General features: G+C 42.1%; 2 protein-coding genes across 4 annotated transcripts in view; both read right to left on the bottom strand.

Annotated features, from left to right (window-relative positions):
- The window catches only part of grid2 (glutamate receptor, ionotropic, delta 2), a 506,248-nt gene extending 504,102 nt beyond the window's left edge, over nt 1-2,146 (bottom strand). For all 3 annotated transcript variants that reach the window (XR_015116476.1, XM_086206352.1, XM_086206353.1), the window contains exon 1: nt 1,629-2,146. The gene's annotated coding sequence lies outside the window, so the exon portion shown is untranslated. The remainder of the gene's footprint in view (nt 1-1,628) is intronic.
- Nucleotides 2,147-9,074: 6,928 nt separating this feature from the next.
- ccser1 (coiled-coil serine-rich protein 1) overlaps nt 9,075-13,716 on the bottom strand; it is a 112,383-nt gene continuing 107,741 nt past the window's right edge. The window contains exon 11 of the mRNA XM_086206351.1: nt 9,075-13,581. Within this exon, the coding sequence (XP_086062477.1) occupies nt 12,781-13,581 (801 nt within the window). The 3' untranslated portion in view covers nt 9,075-12,780. The remainder of the gene's footprint in view (nt 13,582-13,716) is intronic.

Genomic DNA, 13,716 nt, shown 5'->3' with positions numbered 1-13,716 from the left:
CTTCTTCTCTGTTAGTCGGGCAATAGAGTCAAGCATCATTTGCTGTGAGCCTGCAGCACTATCAACAAGATGATCAATTTGGGAGGGACGGCAGTTAGTTTAGGAGTCCTCCGTTGTATTGAGACCTGGCACTGGCTTATATAGTGGAGAGATTTAGCAGCGGCGCTCGGAGTGGCGTTGAGTACAGTAGCAGGGAGTCAAAGGTGGGTCGAGGGTGTCAGTGAGGGCACTGAGTGGGATTATCTAGCCTTTTAGAGAGGAGACAAAATGAAATTAACCCACTTACTAAAGCTATCAATGACCTATGAATACTTTCGCTGTACTGAGGACTAACGCTAGTAAAAACGCTGATGACAGAGGAAAAATAGGTTGGTTTCTAAACGGATGTGTAGCTGAACGAGGTAAAGACAAATGTTTAAGGCTGAGAACCAGTGAATGTTTTTGTGTGTGTGTGTGTGTGTGTGTGTGTGTGTGTGTTTGTGTGTGTGGTGTCCAATCTGTGCAAATTAATTCAATGATGATCAGGCTGAAAAAGTCTGGTGCAAAGTTGTCTTGAGCTGCAGGTGGGGAGAAGAGAGAGGGTTTCAAATGGAGGTCGGTATGACCTGAATATTTACAATTTTTTTTAATCAGCACATACTAAATGAGGGGAAAGGTGCAATATTAAAAAACAAAGCTATTTTAAGGAATTGTTTTTGTTTTTTCTTGGAGAATTTTTTCCTTGGAAAGCAAACATGAGCCTGTAATTGTGATGCTGTAGAAACAAGACCAAACTTAGAAAAAAAAACATGATCCATCAATGCAGTACTGTATATTACACGACAACACTGCATTTTTTTTCATCTGTTGTTGAGTATAAGCTCCGAGTGTCAAGTTCTACACACAAATCAATTTTAATAATCACACAGCTTACTTCTTGGATGAGAAGATGTCAGACAATGCGATCCAAATTGTGAGGTTTTGATATAATTCCTCTTATAAACGTTAAGGGAAGAAAATGCTAGAAGACATTTTTTTGTTGAGTTAAATAGCCTGCATCCACAGATAAGAGATGTAGCAGCACACAAATGAGACACAAACTAAAAAGCAATATTTCACTGAGTGCAGCAACGCGATGAGCAAAGATTTCAATATCCTTTAAAGCAGATCATCTCCTCCATCTTCTCCTTCATAAAAAAAAAGAAAATCACACGTTCCCATGTTTCTGACATACTAACACAAGGGCTGAGCAATTTTATACTGTAGATTCTGCAAAACATATTGAGATAGATATATAGATATATATAGTTTTTTTTTTTCAGCCATGAGTATCGATACATTAAGCCCCATAGATGTCGGCTAACCAATGTTAGCTTGCTACTTCAGCTCGTTGTGGCAGAGACAACAGTGTTTAGCCCTTACTTGTTTGTCCCTTCGTGATGGTGACAATGCAAAAACTGTTATTTTCGTGAGGCTTTGTGGAATGTTGGAGAATTGGCCAACAAGAACTCCTTAAACTGTTACTTTTACTTTTACTTAAATCAGGTATTTTATAACAAAATTTGAAATAAGAATCAATTACATTGCCAAGCAAAGTTAGCTTGTTGAAAATGTAACTAATTCCATTCCTTGTTTGGCACAACTCTTACCTGTATTACCGCTTTACTTTGAACTTGTTGTTCCAAGAGCTCAAGGTTCGGTGTCTTTAACTTCTAAAGACGCTTTTACTTCCCCGCGTGACTTCCTGGTGACTCCAGAACACCAACCACAATAGATTAGCTTGAAGCTAATGGAGACTGACTACTAACAACAGCAAAAGTGTCCAGCATGTTACTGCTAATGCTACCAATGACTCAGCAAAGACTCCCCTGAAAGAACAGGAGGAAGACTGGATGAGGAACACTGAAGGCAGGGCTGTGGCTGATGAAGACTGGTTAACACAGGTGGAGGCAGGGGTGAAAGTGAACCGGAACGGACCGGAACGCAGTTCCGGTAAAATATTCACGGCCGGAATGGAGTTCCCTTAAAAAAAGGAGGACAAGGGAGCTGTCAAAATCCCATATTAAATAAACGACGTCTGAAGGCGGTTTCACGCTGATCGCGGCAGACGCGGCGCGCTGCGCGGGGTGCGGCGCAAGCACGCGCAGCGCTACCGAGTTGCTGGGCTTGGTTTACGCGCATGTGACGTCACAGCGCGCCCACATACACAATGAATGGACTTCCCCCGCGCAGCCTGCGCCTTGCGCGTTCAATGTGAAACCGCCTTGACAGGGAGTCGTTTCTGGTTGGCTGACAGACGGACACATGGGTCACGTTACCAGCATTGTTAGTTTTGATTGGTTAAAACCACACTGTTCTGCTTTCACGGAAGGAGCAAAGAGAAAGAAAACAAAACAGAGGGCAAAATCAAAGAACTGGGCTGCTGGCCTACTGCTTTGGCACAATGCAACGTAAAATAAGTGACATGTTTAAGCGAAAATGTGACAGAGTTGAAGAAGCAAGAGAAAAATTTAGACCCACGGAAGATTCAGACTCAGAGCCACTCATTGAGGAGAGTGAGTTACAGGGAGAGACTGTCTCTGTGGAGTCTGCTAGTGAGAACCGACAAGAAGAATCAATCATTGAGTGATATTGATGATCGTTTTTTTTCATGTATGCATGTCTGCCTGTTCCCTGTTGTTAGCACTGTAGTGGGCAATTACTGTAAAAAGCAGTTTTCAAATCATTTCCAGGGGTAGTGCGGGAAGGGTGGGACTACGGGGGCTGCAGTTGTGTGGGGAACAGACACCCGAAAACTGTAATAAAAATCACCCAAAACCGTAAAACTTCGTCGGTGGTGGGCTTTTTTTTAAACGTACAGTTCTGGCAAGACTTTTAAGCCACTTTCACCCTTGGGTGGGGGACTCAGAAGAAGCAGGAAACAGACAGACCGCAAGTAAGTAGATATGAGGGAGGTGAACTTCAAAATAAAACAGGAAGTGACTGGTAACATTTGCGAAACAATGCAAATCCCCAACACAAGAGAAATGTTATCCAAAAGAAGTTCATAACTGAAAGAAGACATAAGCTTGCACGCAGAGACGTGATTTGTCTATATTCAGACATGTTTTCCGGTAGCTGTAGGTGATATAACATGTATAAATTAAATAACAATTTCATGGCATAACTCCAAAAAGCTCCCCCCTTATTTAAAGGTTTTTCTGTGGGATGCAGTAGTAGTTTTACTGCTACATTATTTGAATGCACCATCCACAACACTCTTGTCTCATACACAGACAATCTGATCAGTTATCACCAGCGGAGGACAGCCAGGACTGGCCCAGAATTGATCACTATCTGTCGAGGACATACTCGATAATAAATAATGGTTTATCATTTCATACAATTGTTGTGGCAACACTTTCAGCGGGACTGTGTAACGATCCTTTCTGCACAGACCCAATGCATCATATTTATCCAACTTCTTAATTAACTCAACCCAACAGTTGAGTGACTTTGCAGCAACTCAATGTGAACTTTCCGATCCATTAATCCATAGTGAAGTACAGCGGTCATAACAGTGATATCTGTACTCCAGAGTGAAAGCATTCTATTTTACTAACTCTGCTGCTAAACTGTCCAGCAGCTCCTCTGCCTGCCTGCCAGAGTCTACAGATAAATACCTCTCCAGTCTTTGCATAATATCAAGATCATGATCTACGAATTACACAGTGATGCACTGGTCTCTGTCTTTGGCATCTGCTCTGTGGCCTCGAGCTCATCCTGACTTTGTGTTCTAAACAAATTCAGATTTTGAACTAGCAGAAGCCATATGGCAGGTTACTGGCCTGCATAATTGGCTTGAAGAAGAAACAGTGTGTGTAGAGTCTGTTTGTGATTGTGTGTGTGTGTGCAGAACCTTGTGTGTGCACGCGCATGTGTGTGGGTGTGTGTGTGTAGGTGGCATTTCCTCTTTGTTGCAACAACACAGTCAATAATCACACGGCAAATGAGCCTGCTGTCACTGCTGTGGTCCCCCTACAGAGCTGCTGCAGCCGCAGGTCTTATACACACACGAACACACACACACACACAAAACATACACCACATCAACTCTTTTACTGACAAGAAGTTGAACTACCATATGTGCAATTCTGATTTCGTCTCAAACACAAATATGTTGTAAAAGTTGTTTTCAAAAAATGTATATTGTCACATTTAGTCATGTTGGCAAATTCATTTTTATTATCTAACTATTTATGAGCATAATTGCCAGGTGAACAAAATTAATTATAGGTGAGTAACTGTAACTTTTCGCTGATTGATAATTTAACGACAGAAGGACAGACTGTTGGCCTTCATGTCCACCCATAGGTGCCCAGAGGAGGATCTGAATTCGGCCCGCTGTGAAACACAGCAGCTCGTTCTGCAGCAACGTGTCCCCAAAGATCCCAAAATGTGGTCGAAGACTCTCAGCATGTTTTGTATTTTTTTTTTTCCTGTTCATTCAGATTAACCATTGTGGGAAAAAAATCCCCTAGGCGCTGCAGGGAAGCCCTGATTTTTATAAACTGCTTTCCACATTTTCCTACAATATTCTGTGTTGGATTTTTTTCAGTCCAGAATCCCTTTTTATTATTCAGTTCTGCAATTCTGTTTTTTCTGTCTTTTCCACATCACAGGAGTCACAGGGTAAGGGATAAAAATACAGGAAGTGGTCTGAGGGGAAAAAAATACATTTATTCTGAATGGGTCTTTTCATACATACGTGAAAAAAACAGCTGTCCTGTTTACAGATGAAAAATTACAGTAACCAAAAATAAGGAAATGTGTTGGACTGTGTGATGACGGAGGAGTAAGACAGCTGTGGGATGAAGGAGGAGAGGAAGAAATGAAGAAAGAAAGACGCCTGTTCAGTGCGTGCCAACGTTCTTTTACAAGCCAAAAATGGCCCATTATGTTTATTATTTTGAAAATGTGTACAGGAGGAAACGAGAGATGCTGAGTGGGCTGCCTGGAAGAGTCATCAGTGGCTAACAGTACTGTCAACATAATACCCTACCATCTGCTTCCTGTAAAAGGCCAGGCTAAATTTGTCTTGTTTTGTACACATGGTAGTCCAGTAGCAAAGAGCAGAGAGGCAGTGAGTGGGCAACACAAGCACTGTGGAGTACATTCACATAAAAGTATGCCAACTGTTATGCCAACTACACAGTTCAAACCAAAAAAGACATTCTAAAAATGTCAGCCAAAATCTGTTACGTGCTCCTCTGTATCCAAGAAGACAGCAGAGCAGAGAGTCGAACGACGCCTCTGTGTTGTGGAGTCGACCTGTGACGGCAAAATCTCACTGGTTTCATTGGGAGGGTCTATGGAGGAATTCACTGGGAGCAACAAGATCGATAAATGATGATCACCATGAAGATATTGATGCAATACTACTCGTGTCCTGATGGTAGGCGCTGCTGCTGCTGCTGCTGCTGCTGCTGCAGCTGAGTGTCCCTGAGCAAGTCCTGCAGTATTTTATGGTTTCTGTGGAAGAAAGCGCTCCAACAGATCACAAATCTGCTCAGCGGACGTAACAAAAAGTCATGACTTTGAAGTGTTTTCTTAGGATCATTCCACATAGTCACAAAAAAAAAGCACAGGGTGAGGAGGTGAATTGCGTCAGCGCAAAAAAAAAATGTCGAAAAATGCGTTCAAAGCGCTCTTAGCCTCGCTGTTTTGAAGCTCATTGTGATATTTTTTGAAACGACCCAGCACGTCAAGACTTCAGGACATTTGAACAAGTAGCGGGGAGGCATTCTATGGCTTTATTGATGTTCTTTTTTTTAACATTTAATAAAATTGGCCACCATTTACTTCAGTTGTCTGAAAGATTAGTGCAACTCCAGCACTGTTTATGGGACTAAAATACTTCACCTGACCTTCCGTCGACATTAATGTGAGTAGATAATGACTGGATTTTAATTTTTGGGTGAACTCATTGTCCCCTCCTGCAGTAAGAGCCCACTGGAAGAACTTCAGGCAGACAAGGAGGGTCATAGCAGTCAGATGAGCATCTAATTGTGTATGCTAATATCTTTGGGTATGGCCCACAAGCTCAAATACTCACCCAGCATGCATGGACCAGAGGTAGATCCCCTGCAGTTTGGTTGTTGGAGTTTCAGCAAACCACAGTTGGCACGATTGGTGCAGAGTCAATAAAGGCTGATGACCTCATCACCGCATTAATGACTCCTTCTTGGTAATTAAGGATCCTGTTAACCCTCAGAGCCCCACAGACGCAACATCGCTTCACTTCTCAGTTCAATTCCTCATGAAGTATTCATTGCAGGGAGGGAGTTTGCGTATAAAATGAAAGGTCAAGGCTCAACCATTCCAAAGTTGTAATCTGTACAGCTCACTGTCTATAAATTCCAGGATATCTTAGCGAGTCTTTATCAACTAGGTTTATTCATGACACTTGCGAGTGCATTCACATTGCGCGGGAGGACGCTGAAGCACAAATCATAGGTTTTAACAAATATGAGAAACACAGAATCAATCGATAAATGCAGGATAGAAATGTGAATCACTGCCTCATCGCCTGACGACGATCACAACAAATCCTCACTCCGTTAATGCACCAACGTCTCAGGTGTATTCTCAAATCAATATTAGCGTCATTTTTCTTCATCAGTACACACCTGGATTTGAAGCAAGTAAAGAATAATTACAACAACAGAATTCAAACAGATAAATACTTCCACATTTTGTAAGATCAACAAGTTCCAACGCTTTAGTGCTTTCATCAGTCATGCTTAAATCGCTATACAAAAGAAATCAGAACAACGAAATTACTTTTAAATTAATTGCGGCGAAAGGGGGGGGGCAATCCAGAAGGACATTCCAAGCCCTGCAATTCTCTAAATTGTGCCAAGACACTTTATTTAGCCTTTCAGAGGTTATTACATTGTTAAATCAATGGAATTTCATTAAATTTAGCATGAAAACAATTTAGGTGGCGACCTGGCAAACTGCCCCGAAAATTCCTGGCTCGTATTGTGGCTCATGACGCACGGAGATGGTCAGGTAAGGTGCCGGCCACAGGACGATAGAAAAAATGTAGAAAAAAACACAACAGAACCATAACCTCCATTTTCTTCATCCTGCAATCAGACACATGCGACAAAAGCACTTCCACATCTATTTTGATTTCAAGAGGTTCTTATCTAGTTGAGGGTGTTGCGTTTTACAGTTGTTTAGTTGTTTCTTTTCTAATAGTCTGTTGTTGAGATGTGTCACATTGTCTGTCTCTTAATTTATGGCAGAAAATGAAAGTCTTGTTCCAAGTGTGTAGCAGGTAGAGTGCAAATGGGTTTGGAGAAGCTAAGTTCCATAAGTGACTGGTGTGTGTGTGTGTGTGTGTGTGTGTGTGTGAGAGAGAGAGAGAGAGAGAGAGAGAGAGAGAGAGAGAGAGAGAGAGAGAGAGAGAGAGAGAGAAATTGCCCTGGAGAGAATATGCTGAGAAGAAACTGCAGGAGATGGATGAGGGACAACAAACTTCCACAAAGATTTTAGAAAATAGCGCAGTGCACGCACCGAGACAGATCCCAAGCACACAGACACAGACACAGACACACAAAACTACTTGAAATGAGACAAAAATGGTTTGAAAGCTGATTCCAGTCGCAAAAAAATTCTGAACATACACTCACAAACAAACACAGTTCCCTGGTCACCTCTACCTGCCTAATCCTTACAGTTTGTCCTTATGTGTAAAGACAAGGAGAAACAAGATGGAGAGCTTTAATTTTTGGGATTGTGCCTTCAGTTGTTGGAGCCATCACGGCGCTGTAAAAGTTTAAATTTATGTGAGGAATAAGGTGATGAAGCATTTGCCAGATGCTTTGGAAACACTCTGTCCTTTTGTGGCAGATCGCTTTTAGTGCTGAGTGAATATCTTGTTTGATTGACATCGGGAAGGCCTGTCAATAACAACTGGAGATGATCGGGGGTGTCTGCATTGGTAAATAACACGTGATAAAGCCTGATTATTCTCTAAATTAGCAATAGCATGTTCAACATCTGCTGCCCCAGTATGATGCAGATTGAGATTAGCACGTACTTTTTTTCCAACTGATATCAGAACTGCAAATTAAATTGGGCGCGTATTGGTGCTTCCTCATGTATCTGCGATTTTAATCCATCTCCATTAAGAAGATAAGTAGAATTAATCAGCTAATGGCTTGATCAGTAAAACGTCAGAATATTGACACAGAATGAAGAAATACTTGATGTTTGACAGGTCAGAACTTGCAATCCTGTTGCTATTTAACATAATAAAGTTATTAAAACAATTAATTCATCATTAATAATGACTGGATTTATTTTTCATGCACTAGACCTTTGGGCTAACATCATAAATGTTAATTTGACAGCTGAGATCCAACATCAACAACAAGAAAAACAAACACTTGATCTCTTCAAGGCTTTTAATACTTGATCTCTTCAAGGCTTTTAATCACCAGCGTGTTTGCTGATGCACTTCATTTATCATATTAATATGTCAGGGGGTATCAAAACTTTGAGTCATTTAATTCTATGTGTGTGTGTGTGTGAGAGAGAGAGAGAGTACTCAATTTACTGGTCAACCAGTCTAACGCGAGTCCAGAAATGAGCGGCGTCCCTGAGGGGTAAACAGTCCACATCTCATCACTCATCCTTACACACACACACACACACACACACACACTCAAACACACAAATATGATTGATTTTCTGGACGCTTCTACACTTTATGTTCTCTGCCAAACAAAAACACACTCCGAGTGTGATGTTAAATAAGGTAAACTTTCCTTCATCTTCACTCGCTGCCATGTGCATCTCATTCAGCTCCGTTCCAATCTTGTAGTTTGAGAACCTTCCAATCTTTTAACACGATAGAGTAAAAGGGTTTTTTTTTCTCCCTTCATTGCTTTGTTGTATGTTCCACTTCCTTCTTTTTTTCTTTAAAGTTTTGTGCAATAAAAAAGGAAAAAGTCAAAATCCCATCACACCTTAATAAATCAAACGACACTCCACAATTTCCATTCATTTAATCGTATTAAATATTAACAGCAATAATAATAAAAGAGATGATGGATGAAAAAAAACCAACAAATATTTCTCATGTGATTAAACAAGTGACAGTGACAAACTAAAAACATTTTTTTGGACACGATTTGAAGAGAAATATTTTGGGTAAACACACACTATGAAGGTTTTTTTTGGAGCAAATATACTGTAAACTCATCAATTGCAATAACTCCACAGGTAGAGCTTATTGAGAGATGTAACATATTTTAGTTCATTGAACTTTAGGCCAAACTCTGGTCGAAGGCTCCCAGTAACGTGGTGACCCAATAGCCCAGAATTCATTCTGAATCAGAGGGGGAAAAAAAGAAGGAAAGAAAGAAAAAAAAAAAAAAAGCAGCTTAAATACATTAGAACTGTCAATCATCCACTTTCAGACGCAGACTTAAGTCCTCAGAGTTCATCGTTCCACGTTATCTCAAGGTAGCAGTCAAAGTCATATAGTGCAAAGGCTCCACTGAAGAGAAGAAAACAGCTGGGGGTGTCAAAGGGCCCTCACGAGCACCACTGTACCACCACCAGCTCCTTCCACCGCATTTGTAGCTTTGGTAGTAGTTAAGATATCCACTACGTTTGAAGTATTTCTCTGTCTGGAGTATCTGATTGGATTTGTTTTAATCTCTTCCGTGCCAACAAAAAAACATACATGAATTTTAATTCCGTGAAGTTACCATCAACAGTTTTATTAAATTTATGTACAATTATACAGCTTCGTTTTCATTGTTAAAGCGGTTTAAAAAAAAACAAAACAGCAAAAAAAAAATACAATTAGCACATTAAAAGTCTAAGACATTATATTATGTGTGATTTATTAAAATTACAATAATAACACCATAATTAATATCACTTCCATTCCCATCATGATTGTTATTAGGTCTTTCATCTTTAGTTATTAGTGCCAAGGTGTTTTTTTTTCTTTTAGGAAAACTGTGTCTATGGCAATAAACATAAATAAGGCATTAAATATTAACTTCCCAACAAAATAAAAAGTGGCTTCTTAATTGCAGGAGTTTACCCCTTGAAAATTAAACATGTTCATTTAAAAAAGACACGCGCCACGTTGAAAACTGGGGTGTGGCTTCTTCTTCTGCTTCCCGTGCTAAAATATGTGATGTCGAGGTATGATTGACACGTTGAACACGGCTGGATGAAACACAGTGAACAAAAAAAAAACAAACAAACAAAAAAGAGCCAATCTCATAGAAACATGTGGAATGATAGTGACCACACACCACTGCAGGGTACTGGTGCGTCATATTACATTCCAGAACCCCTGAGAACAACTGCATCGCACTCTGGGTGCTGCTTAAGCTGCATGGACGTAGCGTATCGTCTGTTTCACGGTAACGAAATGACAAAACCGTCACGACATCGTTACCATTGACCCTTGCCCACCAATCATCCTTTACGCCCCACCTTCACCGGAGGAGCGAAAACAACGCACGCTGCTTAAATCTGACACTTGGAAGCATTTCAGTTTCCATGTGTTAAGACATGAGAGAGGAGAAATTTATTCATCCCCTTTTTTTTTCCTCCTATAAATACAGCATTCAAAAATCCTGGCGTGGACTTGTTACTGAGGTACTGTCTATTGTGAGATTTTGATATTGTTACATCGCTACCGTTTTGTATTTTATATTAAAAAAAATATTGATGTTATTGTTATTCACCGGCAGCAGCTTTACTTCAATTCACAGTTGGACAACAGTGTTGGTGGTCTCCTCTCTCGGGTCTCAACAACGGTACGTGACGTAAACCGACCGCAACAAAAGCATCGCCTGATTGATGTGTTTCTGCCGCGTTCCGCCTCATCATATGGCGGTAAAAAGATCATGGCGGTGTATTTTTACCAAAAAAAATACAAAAATTTTGATTGGACAATGAATGAATTGATTGAACAACTTGATGTAGACTTTGACAGGAACGCGCACAGTTCCTCTCCACCATGTAAACAAAAGCAAGGGATGGGAATGTTTAGCTGAAAGTGTCCAGCTGTGGCTCTCATTCCAGGACCTCAGGGGCCACATTACTGCTGGCCTGCTGTCCTACCAGGCAGTTAAATGTATTCACCAGGTGTAAAATTACTCCTTGATTATTGACTAAGAGCCACTGCAGCAGAGTGTGTAGCTGATACACCGTGTGACAATTCAAGCTCAGCATGAGGGCTTAAATGGAGAGGTGTGTGTGCATGTGGGGAGGGGGGGGGGGGTGAGATGAAGAAAAAGAGAGAGACTGGGGGGGTGTAATAGATTATACACTAGAAAAGGATAGATTAATAAAGAGAGGGGAGGGGAAATGTGAGGGAAAAGGACAGAAGAAGAAGGGACAGCGGTTACAAATGAGAACAGAAAGAAACGAACACGCGAGTGAAACAGACTGAAGAAAAGTACTAGCTTACACAGGTGCGGGCAGAGCAGTCTTCCTTCAGGTCGTTCTTCATCTCTGCCAGGTTGGTGCCTCATGAGGCGTGCAAACACACACACACACACACACACACACACACACACACACACACGCTCAAACATCCACACGATTTATACAATTTCCCTTCGAGCCTGGTTCCATTTAGTTATTTTACTCTTTGAATCCAGAAAATAGACACTGCCATACTGTCAACAATATTTATCAGAGCACCAGTAGGAATATTCAGACCAAAGGAAGAACTGCAGAACCAACATTCCATAACTTCACATTTCTTTTCCTATTTTGGGGGAGAAAGGAAAAAAAAAACACAGAATGCTTTTTGTTCCAAATCTCAAAATCACATTCTATTTCTTCAGTTTTGGGGGAAAACTGTTCAGTTAGTTCTTGACTGTGGATGCCTATAAAAAAAAAAAAAACCTGCGGGCCAGTATTTAGTAACAGCTGTTCCCCTGAAACAGGCTCCTGGCTTAAAGGTTATGGCAGGTTTTATTCCCTTCTTGATACACTGAGGTGAGAGTTGATATGGAGATGATGATTAAAAGGTTTAAAAAGTTCCTAACCCACTTTTATTGTGGTACAAAACACTCACCTGTGTGTTCCCTAAAGTTTAAAAAGCATGCAGTGAAAGGATGGTGCGCGTGGCGGATCGTCTTTATCTGCTTCCTCTCGGCCGAGGAGGTGATCTGATGTAGATCTTGGCAATGTGGCGATATATTCTTACAAGCATAAATTACAGTCAGTCCCACAGTAAGCAGCAAATGATTTTTCTCTGGTTAAAAAAAACAAACAAAAACAGATAAGATAAAATGATTAAAAAAATAAATCTGGTCACACACTCTTTTTTTCAGGTTTAACATCCTGTTATCTGTGCGGATTGTAGAGTGGAGATACTGCTGATGAAGTGAGTGAGTGAGTGAGTGAGTGTGTGTGTGTGTGTGTGTGTGTCCGAGTAGATCTGATTACATGCACGGTTGTGTGGTCTGTGTGCACTTTGTATGTCTGTGGGTGTAAGCACATCTAAGCTGTCAGCATGACACCACGTGGGAGTTCTGATAGATGAGTGAGTGCCTTTTTCCTACTCACAGTCTGATGTGTGTGCACTCGCCTCTGTGTTCGTATTTAAGTGAACAAATAAAAGAACGGAATGTCAACAGAGGTTGGTCTGAATTGTAAGGAGAGATGATAAACTGGGACATGGCAGCAGCTTGTACCAAAAAAGCAGCAGGTTTTAAGTCAGTGATATGGCTGCTGATGTTTGGGGCACTGGAACTCTTTGTAGCCTCAAGTGTCTCTCTGGGTCAGAGCTTGGAGTTCAGCAGTATGAAGGGAATGTTGGAGGAAGACATTCTTACGACTGTAACTATGCAGGGACAGAGGGCCTCGAGGTGGTTGCCCCAAACGACCTGTAAATGGGGAGGAGGAGGAGGAGGACAGGGAGGATGAGGGAGGGGTAGGGGGTGGAGGGGAGATCTGATCAGAAGATGAGATGCTCGGGGATGGGCTTGCTCTGCTCAGACTGTGGAGGCTTGAGGAGGCGCTGGTCCCGACAGCACGGGGGATATGGCTTGAATGATGATGATGCTCTCCTCTTCGCATCCCACCTGATAGACTCACCCCTCCTCCTCCTCCTCCTCCTGGAGTTAAGGACTCTGAGGAGGAGGAGACTCTCTCTGGCTGTCTGGAGGACAGCGATGGGATCGCAGTGTGATTAGAAGGCGCCGAGCCGGAGCCTGGGCATTGATTTGGACTCAGGCCCGCGTGTGAAAGTTGAGGCTGGGCAGTTGACGTCAGTGAAACATGGGCTGATGCAGAGGTGGTGGAGGACAGGTTGGAGGAGATGGGAGCAAGAATAGGAGCAGGGTTACGGGCCAGGGGCGGTGCAGAGATGCCCTGGTAGTTGTGATCCTCTCTGGGAATGTGTCGGTCAGAGGAGAGAGGCCAGCTGTGCAGAGGTGTGTAGTGGTGCTGGTTATAGTGGTCCCCTGCGAGTGTTGCCCCCACGGCCCGCGCTACCCTTCGCTCCCTTGGGGGGAGGTTGCTGCTGCTGCTGCCTGGTCCTGACCACCGGCCTGGATGGTTGGGCTGAAAGAGACGAGAGAGACGAAAAAGAGGCGTTCCCATTAACGTTCTGTCTGGCTCCAGTAATGATGCTCTGCTTTGCCACATTGCTGTTTCTGATTGGGATGCTGTCTCTCTGTCGGTCTGTCAGCAACAGTG

The sequence above is a fragment of the Aulostomus chinensis genome, chromosome 6 (assembly GCF_037954235.1).
Source record: "Aulostomus chinensis isolate RoL2024-O1b breed Wild chromosome 6, RoL_Achi_v1.0, whole genome shotgun sequence".
NCBI classification, from domain to species: Eukaryota; Metazoa; Chordata; class Actinopteri; order Syngnathiformes; family Aulostomidae; genus Aulostomus; species Aulostomus chinensis.
The sequence above is the reverse complement of the archived record's forward strand: the minus strand, read 5'-3'. Positions and strand labels throughout refer to the sequence as shown.